Genomic DNA, 21,205 nt, shown 5'->3' with positions numbered 1-21,205 from the left:
GCTAAATTTTAAGGCGTTGATCTATCTTTTCTATCTTTTTTTGAGCTGGTTTCATAACATATATAGACCAGGCGCCAAGGAAGGATCAATACTCCTGTGCGAGAATCTGCGTAGAGGTCGATCTAGAAATCGGGCTTCCTGAAGCCATTAAGCTCTCGGTGGCGGACTGGACGCATATCCAAGAACTAGACTACGAGCAGCTTCCATTCAAATGCCGATATTGCCACGAATACGGACACTTTGCAAGATATTGTAAGAAGAAAAACGAGGAAACTACAGAGAGAGAAAAAGGAGAGCAATGGAAGCAAGTAAAGAAAGCAACAAACAACAGGCAGAACAACAAAAACAAAGGCAAGGAGACAGGGAATAAATCAGGACAAGAAACTGAAAGTCATCAAAATGCCGGGAACAAGGAAGTCACCAGTGCAGTGGAGGACAAAAACCCCTTCGAATCTCTCACACCACCCTCAGAGCCTCTGGAGAAAGAACAAGAAGATCCACCCCAGCTCAACGACAGCGACTTCCAAGCTCCAGGTAACACATCAAATCCGAACCCAAGTAATAACTCTTCTCCTTCATATGCAGATATAATTAAACAGAAGAAGAAGAAGACAGAAAATGCTGGCTCCTCGGATGATGAGACCTTTGAAAGGCCATCCAAGCGAGCCGGAAGGAGATCAAACAAGGAAGCTAGGGAAGAAGAATCAGAAAGGAAAAAAACCCTCGGAAGTCAAGCTACTATTGAAATGACACTGGGAAGGAATACCAGGCCAAGGGTCCCCAAGGGAGGAGGTCCCACACCAACAAGCTGTAAATGATGAATCTGGTCTCTTGGAACTGCAGGGGTTTGGGAAATCCCACTAAGGCAGAGGCCATCAAAGATTTAATGAAAATGGAACCCATAGACATACTCATGCTCCAAGAGACCAAAATAGAAGGGGAGATCCTTCTTAACACCAGCAATACCAAATGGAAATTTGATTCGGGGAAGGTAATCAGTGCAAGAGGCTCGGCTGGAGGAATAGGCACATTCTGGTCTAGGAACTTATTCACTCTAGGCAGATTCCACGAGTCCCAACATTGGATATATACAAAACTATGGCACACAACAAGTAAAGTTAAACTAGATTTGTTTAACATGTATGTCCCGGTGCATTATGAGGAAAAAAAAGAGTGCTGGAAGACCCTATCAGATTACTTAGAGCAATGCAGCCCTACGAATATAGTCATAGGAGGAGATCTGAATATAATCCTAGATCCTAAAGAAAAGCGAGGCGGATCCTCTACAAGAGATCCCTTCCTCCCCACTGTGGAAAATCTCATCCAGTTATGGGACTTAGTAGACTTTAAGCCGGTGAAAGGAGCATACACCTGGACAAATAATAGAACAGGGGAACACCATATTTCTGCAAGGTTAGACAGATTCCTCGCCAGCATCGCAATTATGATGGACAACAGAATAGTCTTCTCCAAGATCCTACCTAAACTAACATCGGATCACAAGCCAATTCTCCTGCGCATAAAGGAGGAAGAAGATCTTGGTCCTCTCCCATTCAGATTCAGTCCTCTCTGGGTCGAAAGAGAGGGGTTTCTTGAAACTGTACAAACAACATGGGAAAAAGATGTCTTAGGCTCCCCAAGCTATGTATGGAAGCAAAAATTTAAGAACACCAAAAAGGCACTCAAAGAATGGATAAAGAAAGTTGCCAACTCCCCCACCAGCCAGAGGAAAGAAGCAACAAAACAGTTGGAAGAACTTCAATTTGGGCTGGAAGAGAAAGCCATTTCAACCATGGATCTAGAAAAAGAAAAATATGCCCAAAGGAAAGCATACAACTCCTTTAGAAATGAGGAGGAATATTGGCGATTAAAATCCCGCAGCCTGTGGCTCAAGGCAGGGGACAGAAATACTACATATTTCCATAGAAAATACAGGGCCCGGATCTCGCAAAATCACATTGCAGAAATTACTACATCCAGTGGACAGGTATGTAGAGGATTTGAACAAATCAAGGAGGCAGCCGTTAAGCATTTCCAAAACCTTCTCAGCGCTGGAAAAGATGGGAGCGAGGAGGACATAGAAGAATTCCTCACAAACATTCCCCAGCTAGTAAGTTCAGATGACAATGAAACACTTCTAAGGCCAGTCTCAGAAGAAGAAATATCAAACATAGTCTGGTCCATGGAGCCAGACAAAGCCCCCAGGCCCGATGGATTTTCAATTCAATTTTACAGAATATGCTGGGAGATAATCAAATATGATCTCATGAGAATGGTTCAAGGTTTCATGAGGAAGGCTGATGAGCCCCAATTTTTGGTATAATTTGGGCTCATTTGGCCTACTTGCTTTGCTCAGACCATTCACTTTTTATTGCTTATGCATGCATTTCTTAGTTTATTCGTGTTGTTTGTAGGAAGAAGGGTAGGCACTTTATCTACGTGACTAATGCACTATGATTTCAGGTTTTGGCATTAAAAGGGAGAAAAAGACAACGAAAAAGGAGACAAGGAGACAATGAGGTGGCACTGCTGGTTTTTAGAGAGGATGTCCACGGTCTTGGGGACCTTCCTCGTGATTCCCACCAAGAACTCCGAGCTCCAATCCATCTCCCCACCGAGCTTAGAAGCACCCAGCTATTCTACAGGAACAGCAGTTATAACTGTTCTACAAGAACAGTAGTTATGACTGTCCTACAGGATCAGCAGTTAAACTTTAGTTGGACAGCCGAGCTCCTAAAATCAAGGACACCTGTTGGATGATCGTTTTTGCATAAGTATGGAGGCCGTAGCCTTTGATAGGGTGTTGAAACTTTCGCATTACTATTGTAATTTTTGAGCACAGCTCGGTCTTTGTTCCTTTTTGTAAGCCAATTTGGCATGACATCAGATTATGAATAAAGAAGGCAGATTTTGATCTAGTTCTGAGTTTTCTCAAGGAGCTATAGCTCTCAGGTTAGGGCCCAACCTGAGAGCAATAGATCTCCTCAGTGTTGTAATGTGTTTGCATTTCGTTCCAGCACTTTGAGTTTGTTTATTTTCACATGCAATTCGAATTCACAGTTTGGTAATTTAGTCGTTTTCATGAGCATAGATAGGACTAGTTTATGGTGATTTGCTTTCAGTTGCTTAAGTTCGATAGGAGGATAGATATAATCTCTTGGAGCTCCAGTAAAAAGGTTGAGGAAGTCTCCACTGCCATCTCTGTTTGGAGATTGGAGTGCAGCCTATACCAGCCACAAAAATATGCAGTTCTTCACTTTATACATGCTGCAACATAGTCTCGTTTATGATAGATCTTTCCATGCACTTCACTCTTGCACCATACACCTTCATCACCGCTTCATGCACATTCCTCTACACGCTTTATATTGTTGTTCATTGAGTTCAGGTAGCTCGGTTAATGAATTTTCATCTTGGTGACAGTCATAAGCCATTTGTTTCATTTACATTGCTTTTCACCATTCTATTACCTTCTTCTTCGTCTTGATCACGCATACAACCACATCCTTGACCTCTGCTCCGCTCTGTTATCTCCCAAACTCCTCCACTCCTCACGTAACTTCATTCTTTAGACATTTCGTTGTTATAACCTTCCATCCATCAACCCACTTCATACACTCATTCTCCATCCTACTTCTCCACTCCTGAGCCATCACCAGCTTTATTCCTACCTTGCACATCTCCCCCTACCATTCCATCACTCCACCATCACTTCAAACACCCACGGTAGGTCATCCTGTAGCAATTTGTAGACTTCCTGTAGAAACCCCTGCGGTTCCTGTAGAATCCCCTGCAGACATCCTGTAGGAGGCCACTCACTCGGTTGCTGAGCCTCTGAACGTGAGGAACCTCTGTGGACTGATGCTAAGGATCTCTGGGGACCTCTCCTAGCCTCCCCAACCTTTCCCAAGCTTTCCTTCCTTCCGCATCACATCTGCACAACCAAACCCTAATAAGCACAAAATCACAATCACTCCATCCACTTAAAGAAAAAATACAAAAACATGTCTTTTAAGATGCAAGTAGATTAGATTCATGCATTTTCACTTATTAGAAGTAATGGCACCATTGGTAGAAGTTTCCTTCACATTCTTTGCATCATAGAGGTTAGACTAGTTAAATTAGGGTTTCCTAGGGTTTCCATGTTTTGATTTGCTTTCAGTTCGTTTTCGCCAAGTAGATTAGTCTTCTTTGAGCTAGCTTTCGTCCATCATTTAACAAGCTTCTTCTGAGAGCCTATAGAAGTTGGCTTGAGCCCTAGCAGACTTGTGCCAGCTGAACAAGTGACAGCTGCGACAAGAGCTAGTACTTGTGCATACAGCACCATCGCTTCCAAGTTTGTACGAACTACCGGGTTAATAAAATTAAGAGATAGGAAGCCCCAGGAGTTGTAGCATTATTGCTACAATACTGGAGCTCACCATCTTTTTTGGCGCCGTTGCCGGGGAAGCGTCAGAGTATTAGTAATTGTTGCTTTTCTTCTACTTTCTTACTCTTGCCTTCTGCTAGTAGTTTACTTCATTTCCATTCTGCAAAAGTAGCATAGACATTTCCTGCTTTCATAGCTTAGCATTTCCTGCTTTCATAGACTAGCATTTCCTTTCTGCAATTTCATTTGAGCAAAGTAGATTAGTTCTTTCCTGCTTTCAGTTAATTTTGCATCTTTCATAGTTAGTTGTAGATCAATCTGTCTCAGTTTTGCAGGTACCAAAAGAAAAGAAAAGCAAAAGCAAGCAAAAAGAAAAAAGAAAGTCTTTTCCATTTCATGCCTCGTAGGAACCGAGATAGATCAGGCAAATTCCTACCAAACACCCCCACCACATCACTGAGTCACCCTTCTCTCTTCTTTGGTGACAGTGACCCAGAGGAACCTATAGGTGAACAACCTGAGATATCCAAAGACCCTATAGTAGAAGAAGAGTTAGAGACCAATCCATCTGAAGCTATGGCTGACAATAGAAGAGAAGATGAGAGAATAGAAGGTGCCTTCCCCATCCGAGAGACCAATGGAGAGATGAAAATGAAAAACATTAGCCCCTCCGCCTTACCTCACTTCCATGGGTTGACCACTGAAGATCCAGATACCTTCTTGTTTGAGTTTGCTGTCCTTTGTAGAACCTATGACTATACTGAAGATGAGCAAAAGTTGAAAATTTTCCCTTCCACTCTCAAGGATGCAGCACTACGCTGGTTCATGGGTTTACCTGGGAATAGTATCACTACTTGGGCTCAGATGCAGCAAGATTTCAACACCAAGTACCGGGATTACTGTAGGTCCAAGGAAACAAAGGGGGAAATCTTTCGGATGTCCATGGGAAATGATGAGTCCTTAGAGGATTATGAGGAGAGGTTCCAACTAAGCTATAAGCGGGCCAGGTGCACACTTGACCCTGAATCCCTCAAGTTGGTCTTACTCCGAGGAGTCCTTGAAGACCTCTTAGATACCCTTCACATGTTAGCTTGGGGGGACATTTACCAACTGCCTTATGAGGACATCAAGACTGTATTTAGAAACCACTCCAGGGCAGCTCGGAAACGAGGTAGAGGAAACCACCTCTCAACTAGTGTCCCTTTCTCCAAACATGAGCTTGCAAACCAATTAGAAGATCTTAAGAGTGAGGTGAGACAAACCATTGCCATGCAGCTTGATACATTCAGGATTCAGCAAAAGAAAGAAGAGGCTAAGAGAGCCTTGGCTGTCTTCTGTCCTAGGTGCACAAGGAGGCACCCTAAGAACGAATGTCCATTGCATTCGGTTGAAGTGTGTTTCGTTTGTGAGGAGGACCATCCCACAAATCAGTGTCCAACCTTACCTGGGTTTAAAGCCATGTACCAAGGGACCGAAGCTCCCACAGAGCCTCTCTATTACCTCAACCAAAGGAGGCCACAAGGATCTAGACCTTATCAGCAGGGGATGCAAGGGGCGTCTCAAGCTTATTACAACCCCAACCAGTCAACTCCTATGCCTTCCTGGGGTCCCCCTGCTCATCCTTCATGGTCCATGCCTCCTCCATGGTCTTATCCACCTCAGTACCCCACTCAACCTACTACTCATCCATATCACTCACATACCCAGCCACAGCCTCAATGGAATGCACCTCAGTCGGGGTGGAGGCCCCAATACCACACTCCTCCTGCCATTTTGCCTCCACCACCAGTTCAACCTCAACCATTACCTCCTGCTCCTCCAAGGCAACCTCAAATGCCTGCTCAACCGAACCCGAACCCCAACAATAGATAGGCCCAGCAGGTATACACTGGGGAAACCTCATGCCCTACCTATGCTGTGGAGATCCAGGAGATCAACCTTCGATCTGGAAAGAATCTACCAGATCGCCAACCTCCTCCCCCAGAGGATGAGGAAGATAAACAGGAAAGTGGACCAAAGGCTATTCCACCCTTTCCTGAGAGACTAACAGCCACCACACAACCTAACCCAGAAGAAGATGAGCTTTTGGGTGAGCTCAAGCAGTTGTGTGTAAAAATCCCACTTCTCCAAGCCATCAAGGATGTGCCAATATATAACAAGCTGGTTAAGGAGAAGTGTTTCAAACACCCAGGCAGACGGAAGAAAGATGCTTCAACTATCAATGTCATAGGACAACTGTCTGACCTTATGCTAGGACAAGTCATCTGCCCAAAGTACCTAGATCCTGGAAGTCCTGTAGTAGATGTTCACATCAATGGCACCATCATACCTCACACCTTGATTGATCTGGGGGCTGCCATTAATGTGATGACCAGGGACACCATGCTCAAACTCAATCTCCAAGGTTCCTTGAGGAAGACCTTGACAGTACTGCAATTAGCAGATCGCTCCACCGTGACTCCCGAAGGGATTGTGGAGGATGTCTTGGTCTCCATTGATTCTTGGGAGTACCCTGCAGACTTCCTGGTTCTGCAACCAAAGGCCAAGCTTATTGGATATCCTCTCATTCTGGGAAGGCCTTGGTTAGCTACTGCAGATGCTTACATAAGTTGTCGGGCAGGAAACATGACCATCAAAAATGGTCCCATGTCCAAGCAGCTAGTCCTATACCCTCCTTCCCAACCTTCTTTAGAGCATGATTTACCACTCTGGTTGGAGGAAGGAGAAGAAGACGAGGTGTATTCAACACCTCTGTGTACCCTAGATACCACTAGAAGAAACCCCCCAACCGAGGATGACTTGATCGAGAACTTGATCCAAAACCCACCTACCAGTGCACTACCCTTAGAAAAATTGGTGGAGGATGCCCAAGCTAGCACCTTAGTGGATCTTTGTACAACCAACCCTGTCACTCCCAGAGTTAAGAATGTGGAGTTCGGCCCTGAGAGAGCATTGAAAATCAGCTCCTCCCTATCTCCTTCTCAGGAAAAGGAGCTGTGTAGCCTGTTGGCCAGCCACCTAGATGCTTTTGCTTGGAGCTATAAGGAGATGAAAGGAGTCCATCCTTCGGTCTGTACCCATCATATATACATCAAAGAGGATTGTAAACCGGTTAGGAAACCTCAGAGGAGAATGAATCCAACCCTTAAAGACATTGTCAAGGAAGAATTGCAAAAACTGTTGGATGCCGGATTCATCTACCCCATCTCAGATAGTGAATGGGTGTCCCCTCTAGTGTTGGTTCCCAAGAAGAATGGGAAGTGGAGAATCTGCGTGGATTACCCTGAGCTGAACAAAGCTACCAAGAAAGACCATTTCCCTCTACCTTTCATAGATCAAGTGTTGGATGGACTGGCAGGAAAGAAGTTCTTCTCTTTCCTGGATGGGTTTAGCGGGTACAATCAAATCCAAATCAGCCCGGAAGACCAAGATAAGACCACCTTCACTTGTCCTTGGGGTACCTTTGCCTACCGAGTCCTTCCCTTTGGGCTATGCAATGCTCCTGCTACTTTCCAAAGAGCTTTCTTAAGCATCTTCTCGGAGCTGGTCCATGATGCAGTGGAAATCTATATGGATGACTTTACTCCTTATGGGGCCAACTTCCAGGAAGCATTGTCCAATCTGGGAAAAGTCCTAGCCAAATGCATTGAGATGAACCTGTCCCTCAGTCCTGAAAAATGTGAATTCCTGATGACTGAAGGGACCGTGCTAGGCCATACCATTTCTTCCCAAGGATTGCAGGTGGATCCTAACAAAATTGCTCCCATCAAGAGGGTTCCACCTCCTCAAAAGGTAAAGGATGTCCGGAGTTTCTTGGGATTAGCAGGATACTACCGGAGATTCATTAAAGATTTCAGCAAGCTAGCCTCGCCATTGTTTGGTCTGTTGGCAAAAGATGTGGAGTTTAAGTGGAATGACGATTGTCAGAAGAGTTTGAATGAGTTAAAGGACAAGTTGGTGTCAGCACCAATCTTGAGAGGTCCAAACTGGGCCCTACCTTTCCACATCCACACTGATGCCTCGAACAAAGCCATAGGTGCAGCTTTAGGACAAGTTGAGCAGAAACTTCCATATGCCATTTACTTTGTTAGCAAAAACTTGTCCAAAGCTGAGTTGAATTACACTGTAACCGAGAAGGAATTCTTGGCTGTGGTCCATGCATTGAACAAGTTCCGACATTATATTACTGGTTACCAGACCTTTGTACATACTGACCATGCTGCTATTAGATATTTGATGAATAAACCAGATGTGAATGCTCGTATTATTAGATGGTTACTTTTATTGCAGCAGTTTGATCTAACCATTGTTGATAAACCAGGTAGAGAAAATGTTGTTGCTGACTTTTTATCTAGATTGGATTTGTCTGCAGATGAGGATGGAACAGTGGACGATCAGATGCCTGACGAACATCTATTTGCTATTTCAGTACTCTCTCCATGGTTTGCTGATATAGCAAACTATCTTGTTTCAGCACAGTTCCCTCCACACCTATCTTCCAGAGAGAAGAGCAGAATCATCAGAAAAAGTGCCTCATTCACTTGGATCAGGGGCAATTTGTTCAAGCTTGGCCCCGATCAGATCTTAAGGCGTTGTGTAAGGGAGGAGGAAGTCTTTGATATCCTCCTCACTTGTCATGATGGGCCTTGTGGAGGGCATTTTGCAACAAAGAGAACTGCCTTCAAGATCCTGCAGGTAGGCTACTATTGGCCCACACTTCATCAAGATGTCAGAAGATATGTCAGTCAGTGTGACCAATGCCAAAGAATGGGGAAACCGACCCAAAGGGATGAGATGCCTCTCCAACCTCAAGTGACTCTTGAGCCATTTGAGAAGTGGGGCATGGACTTTGTGGGCCCAATCAACCCCTCTTCGAGGCAAAGGACTTACATCATTGTGTGTACTGACTATTTGACAAAGTGGGCAGAGACCAAAGCAATCAAAGCAGCAACAGAAGAGAAGGTGGCCGAGTTCCTAAGAGAGAACATCTTCTATAAGTTTGGCTATCCAAGAGAGCTGGTCACCGATCAAGGGAGCCAGTTCACCTCCAACCTGGTTGAAGATCTCCTAGCTCATCACAAGATCAAGCACAGGACTTCCACCCCTTATCATCCTCAAGCAAATGGGCAGGTGGAAGTCACCAATAGAGCATTAGAAGGGATCTTGACCAAAGTGGTGAGCAGTAGCAGAAAAGATTGGGCAGATCGCCTGGTAGAAGCCACATGGGCCTACAACACCACTTGGAAGACCACCACCGGTTTCACACCATATGAGCTGGTCTATGGGAAGGAAGCTTTGTTGTCCATTGAGTTTGAATACAACACCTTGAGGATGGCAGCTCAGCTGGACCTAGATCTCAGCCATGCACAACAAGAAAGGCTGCTGCAGCTGAATGGCCTGGACGAGCACCGCATGCAGGCCCTCCTTCACTCAGAAGTGGTTCAACTTCAGAGGAAGGTGTGGCATGACCAACACCTCCATGACAAGCAATTTCAGCCGGGAGATTGGGCTTTGTTGTATGATTCCAGATACAAAGATTTCAAGGGGAAGTTGAGAACCAGATGGCTAGGACCATATACAGTGGAGAAATGCCATGACAATGGATCTGTCCTCATTCGAACCATTAATGAGGAAGCCATTCCCATGCTTGTCAATGGGCATCGATTGAAGATCTACAGGAGACCTCTCTCAAGACAAGAGTTTATCAAAACTATGGAGAAATCTGTATTGGTCATAGAGAAGGGTTCTGCCTCTGCCTCTGGCACACCCTGAAAGAAGATCTGAAAAAAAAAAAAAAAAAAAAAAAGATCCTTGGGTGAAAACCTATATGAGGCGCCCAAGGCAGGTAGTAGGGGTGAAAACCTCATTGAGGCGCTCCTATTGCTTTTTCAAAAAAAAAAGAGAAAAGGTTGAAAAAGATCCTTGAGTGAAAACCTCTCTGAGGCGCTCAGGGCAGATGGCACGGGTGAAAACCTCCTTGAGGCGCCCCTGTTATCTTTCAAAAAAAAAAAAAAAGAAGAAAAAAAAAAGAGAAAAAAGAAAACACAATAAGCAAAATATGGTAAAAATTGCAGGTTGCAGATGCTCTATGGAGAAGAGGAAGCCCTTCAACTCACAGCCAAGGGTCCTTATCATGCTGTCAAGGAACCTCATCAGCACCTCCACCAAGAGCACCCATGTTTTTCAAGGTATGTGCAATTTTATCATGGTTTGAATCTTGTACAGGAAGCTGATGTCTTTCTACAGGAAGGTGCAGTCTTTCTACAGGAAGGCGCAGTCTTTCTACAGGAAGGCGCGGATTTTCTACAGGAAAGTGCAAACTTTCTACAGGAAGGCCGAACTTTCTACAGGAAACTTCCTGTAGAAGTTTGGGACGGCCAAAAATTTGTTTCAAACGGAGATCTAGCGACTAAGGAATGGGTTGGATGCATGCATGTCACTGTTGGCACCCCTGAACATTGCTGTTACCTTGATCCACCATCCTCGTCGCCATGCAACCAAGATCCCTGCACCAGTAAACCAGATCAATGAGTTCTCGTGGTAAAGCCATTTGTCAAATAAAAACAAGCACCGAGAGCTCATACCACATCCATGTCGAGCATCAGAAGCTCCGGGAGCGTGATCAGAGGATTCTATCCATTGTCGTGCAGCATGCACCCAAGGAGGCGAGACTGTTACAAGGCACCCCGCGGGAATCCTGTAACAGTCAAACCTGCATGAGTGGATACCATTCACAGCACCGCCCTCTGCAAGCAACACACGGGCGCAGGCAACCAGAGCATCCACTCCATCGCCAGCATCCTGTAACCATGAGCCTCCAGGACTGTGTAAGCCGCATGCAGCAGGTAGATCCGCTCCCCGTCGTCCAAAAACCGAAAAATCGTGTGCAGCCGCGCGCAGGTAAGTGTCTCAACCCTTCCTTCCACCAAATCGCATGAGTATTACTTTGATTTGTTTGCATGGCGTAGAAATGAATGGTTGAGCGGCCGTATGGCCAGTTGACTGGCCACGTCGGCTAGTTATGGTAGAGTCGGACGCTTGGGTGGCAGCCACGACAAAGAAAATACGCAGCACGCACGTGAGGATAGTCCCGTCAACCGAGAAACGAGTTTAACCGAAAAGGGCGGCGGCAGATCTGTGGGAATGAATGCGGCAGCGAGTGAATATGCAGGCGAATGATGGGTGACGTCGCCCAACGGTCCGGCGGGGACAGCTCACCCCCCGCGCCATGAGCTGCGCCGATTCAAAATCTAATCGGCTAGATTATGCGCATGTATTCATCAACCTCCACTTCAAAACTCGAGTGGCTCTTCTGATTTCCTCTGCACGTTGATACGCCGAGCTTTCGGCTACCAGAACGCCGGTGAAGCACATCTCGACCACTGGCCAACTACAGTCCTCCCCGAAGTTTGCACACTGCTCCTACAGGAACAGTTTCTACAGGAACGCAGTCCTATAGGAAGCAGTCTCTACAGGAACGCAGTTCTACAGGAAGGTGAATTCCTCACGTGAGAAAAGGTGGCAGAAAAAAGGTAACCCTGAAACTCCTTCCGCAATTGGCTTTCAAAGGTGGCAAGATCATTATTCACAGTCTGGTCATAAAAATATCGGATTGCTGTGCCTATACTATCGCTTCTACAGGATAGCAGTATAATTAGACTGTGTTTTGTGAATTGTATGCATGCTCTGCCCAAAATAGACCGAATCTCCTTTGCATTTGTCACCTTTAGTCAAAACCCCCGTGTTCATCATGCCGGGTGGGTTTATAAGACGAGAGCCCACTGATTCAATTAACTTAAGGAGAAACCCAGCAGTGGTAGAGCTCTTTACCAGAGCACAATGGATGCCTTTTTGTGATAAGCTGCAGGGCTACGATGATGAAGTAGCCGAGGAATTCTTGCAGGCTTTGAAGCCTAAATCCCAGACACTGGCTACAGTAAACTTCAGAGGTCTAAGCCTCAAACTCACCCCAGAACATATCAGTCGGATCACAGAACTTCCTATGGGTCTGCCGTGGGATAAAGAAGAGAGAAAGCTGAGTCAGCAGGCAAAGAAGGAATTCTTTCCACCTGAGGAAGAATTCTCGGAGGATAAAAACGGGGTGAGAAGAACGAGTTTATCACCACCTTGGAATGAAGTCAGTTTGCAAATCATGAAATATATTACTTGTGAAGGCCGGTTCAGCATCGTGTATGCATATCACTTTCGGCTACTCACTGAGCTGAGGCACCGAATTGACCTTCCTGTAGAGCAAAAACTGAGCATCCCTTATTATCTCCTGCAATCCCTAATGGAGTGTGCTACAAAGCTAAGAGAGGGCATACCTGATCAGATAGCCCACCATGGGTTAATAAAGCTGCTTGTGGAAGATGCATTGCACTCATATAAGGTCCCCCTCTCATGGGAATCCTTCTGAAATTTGACCAAAGATGGGGATATTAAAATGTTGATCGAAGAAACGAGTTCCTCTAGCAGTGAGGAACACGAAGCAGTGGCTGAAGAACAAAGGAAGAAGCATGAGGAAAAGAAGGACCAAGAAAAAGGTGGCACACCTATCCTGTCAGCAAGGGAAAAGAGGATGAAAGGCAGAATGGACAAAGCAGAGGTGGCCCACGTCAGCCCAAGTACCTCAACAGCACCTGCAACCAAAGCAAAAAGCAAAATTCAGGCAGGTAAGCAAGCAAAGACGGAGACACTTGTACCTACAGGAAAACAGAAGCAGGCTTCTACAGGAAGCCCGAAAATCACTAAGGAACAGACTTCTACAGGAAGCCCAAAGACTCAAGAAAAGGCTCCTACAGGAAGCCCAAAGCTGCTAAAGGAAAAGGCTTCTACAGGAAGCCCGAAATTGCAGAAACAGGCTTCTACAGGAAGCCCCAAAAAGGTAAAAACCAAAGAAAAGGAGGTGGATATTCTGGCACGGGAGGTAGCAGCTGTATTAGCTGGCCTCAATACGCCACCTAGGCCAAACGATAAGAGGAAGAGGGAGACTCCTCTGTACTTTAAGGCTCGGAGAAGTGTTAGGATAAAGACGGGCAAGCCACAGGCCCAATCCAGCAGCCCGATCGTCATCGAAGATACACCTACTTCTCCCAAAGAAAAGTCACCCTCCAAGGTCACAGTCACCTACGAGAAGGGGAGTCCAAAGAAAAATACATGGCAGGAAAAGTTAGAAAGAACTCAGCTACAGGAAGCAGAAAACGTTCTACAGGATACTCTGGCCCGGCTACAGGAAACAGAAAAGAGGGAAGGAGAAGGACCCTCATCACCAAGGGAGGGTGAGGCAGAACTGCCTGAAGAGATATCAAGAGAACACATACCAGAACCTAGCCCTTCGCCCAATCTGAATTCATATTACACCTTCTTAGAGGCGGGCAAAATCATACCACAGAAATTTACTGTACCTCTATTTTTTGAACTAGAGAAAGAAAGAGTCCGTTCCCACACATGGATGCAAATCGCCAAATCAAAGGGGGTGGCGGACATAGGCCCTCTACAGGATCAACTCAGGGAGGTCAGGAGTGAATTCACCATGGCTAAACATGTGGCTAGTTGCCAGCAGGCGCTTCTACAGGAAGAAAATCAGAAGTTACGGTTGCAGCTACAAGAACTAAAGGCAGGGGCAGGAACATTCTCCAAGGACATCACAAATGAACAAGAAGGCAAAAAGGAGCTGACCACCAGTCTTGAAGAGCCAATGACACTTCTACAGGAAGCAGAACAGTAGACAAGAATTGAAGTGCAAGCCTTAAAGGAACAGCTGCAACAAAAGGAAGCACAATTAGCCTGCATGGCCAGTTGGGCCATGGAAGCAATTCAGTGCAGAACGCCCGCAAAATCCTATGGATTGTTTTTAAAAGATCAATGGCTTCAGTTCCAAATAAACACCTTGGACCAAAGAGGTATTGCACACATCGAAAACCCACAACAATTTTCTGAATTATGCACTACTAGTTCGGCAGAAGACAAAGCCAAATTGGCAGAGTTTTACCTCCACAACTTGGCTTTGCCTAATGAAGTCTCATGGGATCCCAACATTGCCTTGGGTGATATGCAATTGATGGCCCTTGCCTCATGGTTAAACCATGAAGATCAAAGAGCAGCTGAAGCAAAATCGGTCATGAACCGAGAAGTGATCGAACCACTGTTCATTAGGCCGGAACTAGAGGACTCGGTGGCACTCATCTCAACCCACCAACAGTTGGCTACGGATCCCACAGCTTCCTTGAGGTTTATGGACCAACAAGCCCAGGCCATAGCTCACTTTGAAGACATGGAAAGGTTGTTGGGAGAAAGTGTTGCCCAGGCTTGTGCACGCAGATGGAATACCATGGCCCACAGCTTGAAAATCCTAGAATACCATACCCCCATCCGGATGAGAGAAGCTTTGGCAAGGGTTGACCTTTACAAGAGGTCCATGCAAAGCCTCCAGGCCAGCTGGATTGGCCTTAAACTGAGCCCACCGCTATTGCTAGGATTGACTGAAGGAAATACAAAGGAAGATGACAGTCAACAATGGGAAGAGGTAAACACAAAAGCAGGGTTTCACATCTATAGAGAGGACCCTACCACAGAGCCTTGGGATGCAAGAGAAGCAGTGAAAGCAATGAAAGATGAGGACTTGGACTAAGTTGCTCAAGGATGAGCAAATAGTTTAGCTGGGGAGTGATGATGAGCCCCAATTTTTGGTATAATTTGGGCTCATTTGGCCTACTTGCTTTGCTCAAACCATTCACTTTTTATTGCTTATGCATGCATTTCTTAGTTTATTCGTGTTGTTTGTAGGAATAAGGGTAGGCACTTTATCTACGTGACTAATGCACTATGATTTCAGGTTTTGGCATTAAAAGGGAGAAAAAGACAACGAAAAAGGAGACAAGGAGACAATGAGGTGGCACTGCTAGTTTTTAGAGAGGATGTCCACGGTCTTGGGGACCTTCCTCGTGATTCCCACCAAGAACTCCGAGCTCCAATCCATCTCCCCACCGAGCTTAGAAGCACCCAGCTATTCTACAGGAACAACAGTTATAACTGTTCTACAGGAACAGTAGTTATGACTGTCCTACAGGATCAGCAGTTAAACTTCAGTTGGACAGCCGAGCTCCTAAAATCAAGGACACCTGTTGGATGATTGTTTTTGCATAAGTATGGAGGTCGTAGCCTTTGATAGGGTGTTGAAACTTTCGCATTACTATTGTAATTTTTGAGCACAGCTCGGTCTTTGTTCCTTTTTGTAAGCTAATTTGGCATGACATCAGATTATGAATAAAGAAGGCAGATTTTGATCTAGTTCTGAGTTTTCTCAAGGAGCTATAGCTCTCAGGTTAGGGCCCAACCTGAGAGCAATAGATCTCCTCAGTGTTGTAATGTGTTTGCATTTCGTTCCAGCACTTTGAGTTTGTTTATTTTCACATGCAATTCGAATTCACAGTTTGGTAATTTAGTTGTTTTCATGAGCATAGATAGGACTAGTTTATGGTGATTTGCTTTCAGTTGCTTAAGTTCGATAGGAGGATAGATATAATCTCTTGGAGCTCCAGCAAAAAGGTTGAGGAAGTCTCCACTGCCATCTCTGTTTGGAGATTGGAGTGCAACCTATACCAGCCACAAAAATACGCAGTTCTTCACTTTATACATGCTGCAACATAGTCTCGTTTATGATAGATCTTTCCATGCACTTCACTCTTGCACCATACACCTTCATCACCGCTTCATGCACATTCCTCTACACGCTTTATATTGCTGTTCATTGAGTTCAGGTAGCTAGGTTAATGAATTTTCATCTTGGTGACAGTCATAAGCCATTTGTTTCATTTACACTGCTTTTCACCGTTCTATTACCTTCTTCTTCGTCTTGATCACGCATACAACCACATCCTTGACCTCTGCTCCGCTCTGTTATCTCCCAAACTCCTCCACTCCTCACGTAACTTCATTCTTTAGACATTTCGTTGTTATAACCTTCCATCCATCAACCCACTTCATACACTCATTCTCCATCCTACTTCTCCACTCCTGAGCCATCACCAGCTTTATTCCTACCTTGCACATCTCCCCCTACCATTCCATCACTCCACCATCACTTCAAACACCCACGGTAGGTCATCCTGTAGCAATTTGTAGACTTCCTGTAGAAACCCCTGCGGTTCCTGTAGAATCCCCTACAGACATCCTGTAGGAGGCCACTCACTCGGTTGCTGAGCCTCTGAACGTGAGGAACCTTTGTGGACTGATTCTAAGGATCTCTGGGGACCTCTCCTAGCCTCCCCAACCTTTCCCAAGCTTTCCTTCCTTCCGCATCACATCTGCACAACCAAACCCTAATAAGCACAAAATCACAATCACTCCATCCACTTAAAGAAAAAATACAAAAACATGTCTTTTAAGATGCAAGTAGATTAGATTCATGCATTTTCACTTATTAGAAGTAATGGCACCATTGGTAGAAGTTTCCTTCACATTCTTTGCATCATAGAGGTTAGACTAGTTAAATTAGGGTTTCCTAGGGTTTCCATGTTTTGATTTGCTTTCAGTTCGTTTTCGCCAAGTAGATTAGTCTTCTTTGAGCTAGCTTTCGTCCATCATTTAACAAGCTTCTTCTGAGAGCCTATAGAAGTTGGCTTGAGCCCTAGCGGACTTGTGCCAGCTGACCAAGTGACAGCTGCGACAAGAGCTAGTACTTGTGCATATAGCACCGTCGCTTCCAAGTTTGTACGAACTACCGGGTTGATAAAATTAAGAGACAGGAAGCCCCAGGAGTTGTAGCATTATTGCTACAATGCTAGAGCTCACCAAAGGCAAAGGTCGGAGGTGGCACAAACTCAACTTTTCTCTCCCTAATTCCAAAGGAAGAAAATCCAGGCACATTCGATAGATACAGACCTATCTCATTATGCAACTCATCCTACAAGATACTGGCCAAGTTGATGGCAAATAGAATCAAACCATTACTTCAAAAATTAATTTCTCCAGCTCAAGGAGGTTTTTTGAAAGGGCGACACATTCTGGACAACGTTATCCAAGTTCAGGAAGCTCTACACTCCAGTCAGTTGCGAAAAGAACAAGGTATGTTAATCAAACTGGACATGTGCAATGCCTTTGATAGAGTTAATAGGTCTTTTTTGTACAGGGTTCTATTATCTTTTGGCTTCAACCAGGACTTCATCAATTTAATTAAAGCCTGCTTGGAGAAGATATGGATAGCACCAATGATAAATGGCAGACCTGCAAACTTCTTCCTAGCCACAAGGGGCCTGAGACAGGGCTGCCCCCTTTCACCCTTTCTCTACATCCTGATGGCAAATTCTTTAAGTAGAAAGTTAACTATGGAAAAACAAAAAGGCAGTATACCAGGGATCAGAATCCAGGCATTATTCGCTGATGACTCGCTCTTGCTGGGGGGGGCCTCTTCAAGAATAGCAACAGCCTTCAGAACCATACTACAGAAATTTTGCAGCATCACGGGCGCACTGGTAAGTGAAAAGAAAAGTGCAGTCTATGGTTGGAACATAGACCAACACTCAATTGGGAAAATCACAGAAGACTTGGGATACACAGGGCATGCAGAATGGGAAAGAATCAAATATTTGGGTCTTCCTATAACGCTGGGCTCAAATAGAAATCACCTGTGGGAGGAAGTAATCTCAAAATACAAGAAGAAGATAGCAGCGTGGGGAGGCTTCTGGTTATCCACAGGCGGAAAACTCACCTTAATTAAATCTGTCCTCTCGGCTCTGCCCACATTTCAAGCTGCTCTGATGATGGCACCCAAATTCATTTCAGATCAAATTTCCAGATATATACGCAACTTTCTGTGGAACGGTGGGCGAGGGAACAGCAACCGATTTCACCTAATCAGCTGGGACACAGTGAAAAGGCCGATAGCGGAAGGAGGTCTCCAAGTTCGCGATCCTGTGTATGCAAACGTGGCTCTGGGTTGCAAATTGCTATGGCAGTTATGTGCTGAGCCCAACCATCCAGTAAGCCAGATCTTTAAAAAGAAATACCTCAAGAATCGGACCATCACGAATTACAAGCCGGAGAAACATCCAAAAGGCACGCAGGCCTGGAAATTGTGCGTCAAAGGAATAGAGTTCTTCAGAAGTCACTTATATCGCATTCCTGGTAATGGGAAGAAAACCAATTTATGGAAAGACTGTATAATGGGACATCAGCCTCTAAACGAAAAAACGGAGATCGCTGAGATCAGAGACTGGCTCCGAGCAAAAGGTATCAGGAAAATAGAGGATTTATCAGAATGGGACAGCAATGGCAATTGGCAGAGATGGAAATTGCCCAGAATTCCAGAACAATTAAAAAATCAGTTGGCTGTCCTCATTGACGCAATCTCTGATTTTGCTCCAGTCCACATCGATGAGGAAGACATTTGGGGCTGGGGCAAGAACGGAGTGTACACAGCAAACCATGGATATTATCAATTGCAAAGCAAGCAAGATTCACCACATCAGGGGATTGTGTGGAAGCAGATTTGGGACAGCTTCAACATCCCTAAAATCAACTTCTTTTCTTGGACTCTATTTCATAACAAAATCCTTATGGGTGAAAACTTGTGCAAAAGGGGTATAGCAGGGCCACACAGATGCATCCTTTGCAAAAGAGATCTGGAAACAGCAAACCATATGTTCATAATGTGTGATTTCGCGAAGGAGGTATGGTCCATCTTCTTCTCCGGACTGAACGTGAGCCCCCCTTCTCAAAGCACGATAGTCTCCATGTTTACATCCTGGAATGCCAGCTACCCCCATCGAATTGTCAGCAAATCAATTTGGCACAAAGTATGGATAGCTGCGCCTAAATATGTTTGCTGGAAAATCTGGTTAGCCCGGAACAAGATCATCTTCAATAACATTGACCTGGCAGCAGTGAAAGTGGCGGAACAGGCAAAGAAGCTTCTCCTAGAAACTCTCAATCACCACACTGCAAAGGAAGACAACTCCCTAAGAAGAGAAGAAAGCGTGTGGTTGGAAGACTACACAGGAAAAGACAGACATCCAGCAATTAAGCGACCAATCCACAAGGAAAGATGGCAGATCCGTGAAACTGAAGACAACTTCCAAAAGTGGTGGAAATCCCAGGACAAATGCACCATTTTCTTTGATGGAGCCTCAAAAGGCAATCCAGGGAGGTCAGGAGCAGGAGGTGTGATCTTCTACCGGAATGGGAAAAAAGACGAATTCAGCTGGGGCCTGGGATTGAAAACAAACAATCAAGCTGAAATTCTCAGTCTCTGGAAAGCTTGCCAAATTGCAAGTAAAGAAAACCCAAATGAAATCTTAATAATAGGCGACTCAGAATTGCTGATAAAAACAATGGTAAAAAAGAAAAGACTCAAGGATCCGGCACTGAACAAGCAGCTAGCAAGAGTAAACAGAATGCTGAAAGACCTCCATCCGGCTCAAATATGTCACATTCTTAGAGGATTAAACAAAGACGCAGACAGATTGGCAAATATTGGATGCTCTCTTCAGGAAGGAATGATCAGCATAAATGCAGGAATTCCAACCAAGGCAAACATTCCTTAAGCGAAAAACGTGCTGTAACTATCAATGAAAATTGTAATGGTCGTTTAGGCTATGCCCGATCAGCTTTCTATCAATAAAAATTAACCGTTTCAGTTAATATATATATATATATATATATAATAATTATAAAAATAATGACAAAAAAATCAAGTTAAAAATTTAAAATTTCCCTCTACATATCATTACAAACAAATAAAATAAATACATTAGTTTGATATTTTATGATATTTTATATGTTAATTTACTTTGATTCTAATTATAATAATATTCACATAATATTAAAGTTATTATAGGAATTTCAACTTCTATGGAATTGGACTTATTTGGTTACTCTCTACATCTATTTAAATGTTGATAAATCTATTCTAATCCTAACCTGGAGGTATAAAGTGGCTAAAGGTCTTCAGAGAGCTAGTTATCAAGCTTTGAGGGAAAATTTTGAAGGTTATGAAATTTTGGATCACAAGAAAAAGTGACCAAATATTTCTTTAGAAGTATGAGGTTAACTCTTATCATAATTGGATAGGGTATAAAGTCAACATCATACATATTGGGTTGAGAAGGATTAGTGGGCAATGAAAAAACTCCTTCACTTTCCACTTTAGATGTTGACCCAATTTGTAGGTAAGCCTTCATTAAATGAAGTTTGGATTTCGATAGTTTGGTGGGTTTCAAGATGGAGGAGGTGTCAATTACTACTTGTGAGGAAGTTTCTAGAGGTAAAATGCCTTAGAAAGTTTTAACGAGGAAGGAGGAAATGTTACATCTTATTATTGGTGAGGACCTATGTGTGGATGAAATAAAGACTTTTGTTGGCAAGACAATTGTTAGAAAATTTATAAGTATATAGATTTCCATTGATTATCTTAACAAATTGATTCAGCAATAGTGGACTTTAGTTATTAGGTACAAGACGGCCTTTCTAATCATGACTCAAAGTTGGCTAGTATTTGTTTTTCAATTGGTTATGGATAATTTAGTCATTCTAAACGGTCAGTAATTTTTGGGCTCTGCTTGCTTATCTTTCAATACTTCGCACTCTTAATTTAACCCTTAGATAAAGATGAAAACTTAGATTCCCATTTGGGTAAAGCTTCTTGGAATTCCTCTTGAATTTTGGCTTGAAAAACATATAGGTAATATACAAAACCTTTTGGGAAAAAATAACTATTGATCCTGCATATGATACCAATCCTTTATGAATTGTGGCCAAAGTCCATATGGAAATATATATTAGGGAAGGTTTAGTAAAAAATGTGGATGCCATTGTTGCTAAAATAGTTCTTATGCAAAC

At 44.1% G+C, this 21,205-nt stretch overlaps 1 protein-coding gene across 1 annotated transcript; it reads left to right on the top strand.

The window, feature by feature from the left end:
- The first annotated feature begins 1,138 nt into the window (after positions 1–1,138).
- Positions 1,139–19,911, top strand: LOC149144075 (uncharacterized). The gene is made up of 2 exons (XM_089452025.1): positions 1,139–2,317; positions 17,527–19,911. Exons 1-2 carry the CDS (start codon positions 1,139–1,141, stop codon positions 19,909–19,911), a joined length of 3,564 nt encoding a protein of 1,187 aa, XP_089308151.1.
- The last annotated feature ends 1,294 nt before the right edge of the window (positions 19,912–21,205 follow it).

Source organism: Pinus tabuliformis, chromosome X, assembly GCF_031772625.1.
Source record: "Pinus tabuliformis cultivar Carrire ecotype Pingquan chromosome X, CPIR1, whole genome shotgun sequence".
Classification (NCBI taxonomy): domain Eukaryota; kingdom Viridiplantae; phylum Streptophyta; class Pinopsida; order Pinales; family Pinaceae; genus Pinus; species Pinus tabuliformis.
Note: the sequence above shows the minus strand (reverse complement) of the source record. Positions and strands in the feature narration are given on the sequence as shown.

What these genes read in the sequence shown, in the direction of transcription:
- LOC149144075 (XM_089452025.1), top strand. Translation starts at nt 1,139, where the DNA reads ATGTATGTCCCGGTGCATTATGAGGAAAAAAAAGAGTGCTGGAAGACC. An exon ending in CTGATGAGCCCCAATTTTTG is followed by an intron (nt 2,318 to 17,526) that starts GTATAATTTGGG and finishes GGCTTCAACCAG; the next exon opens with GACTTCATCAATTTAATTAA.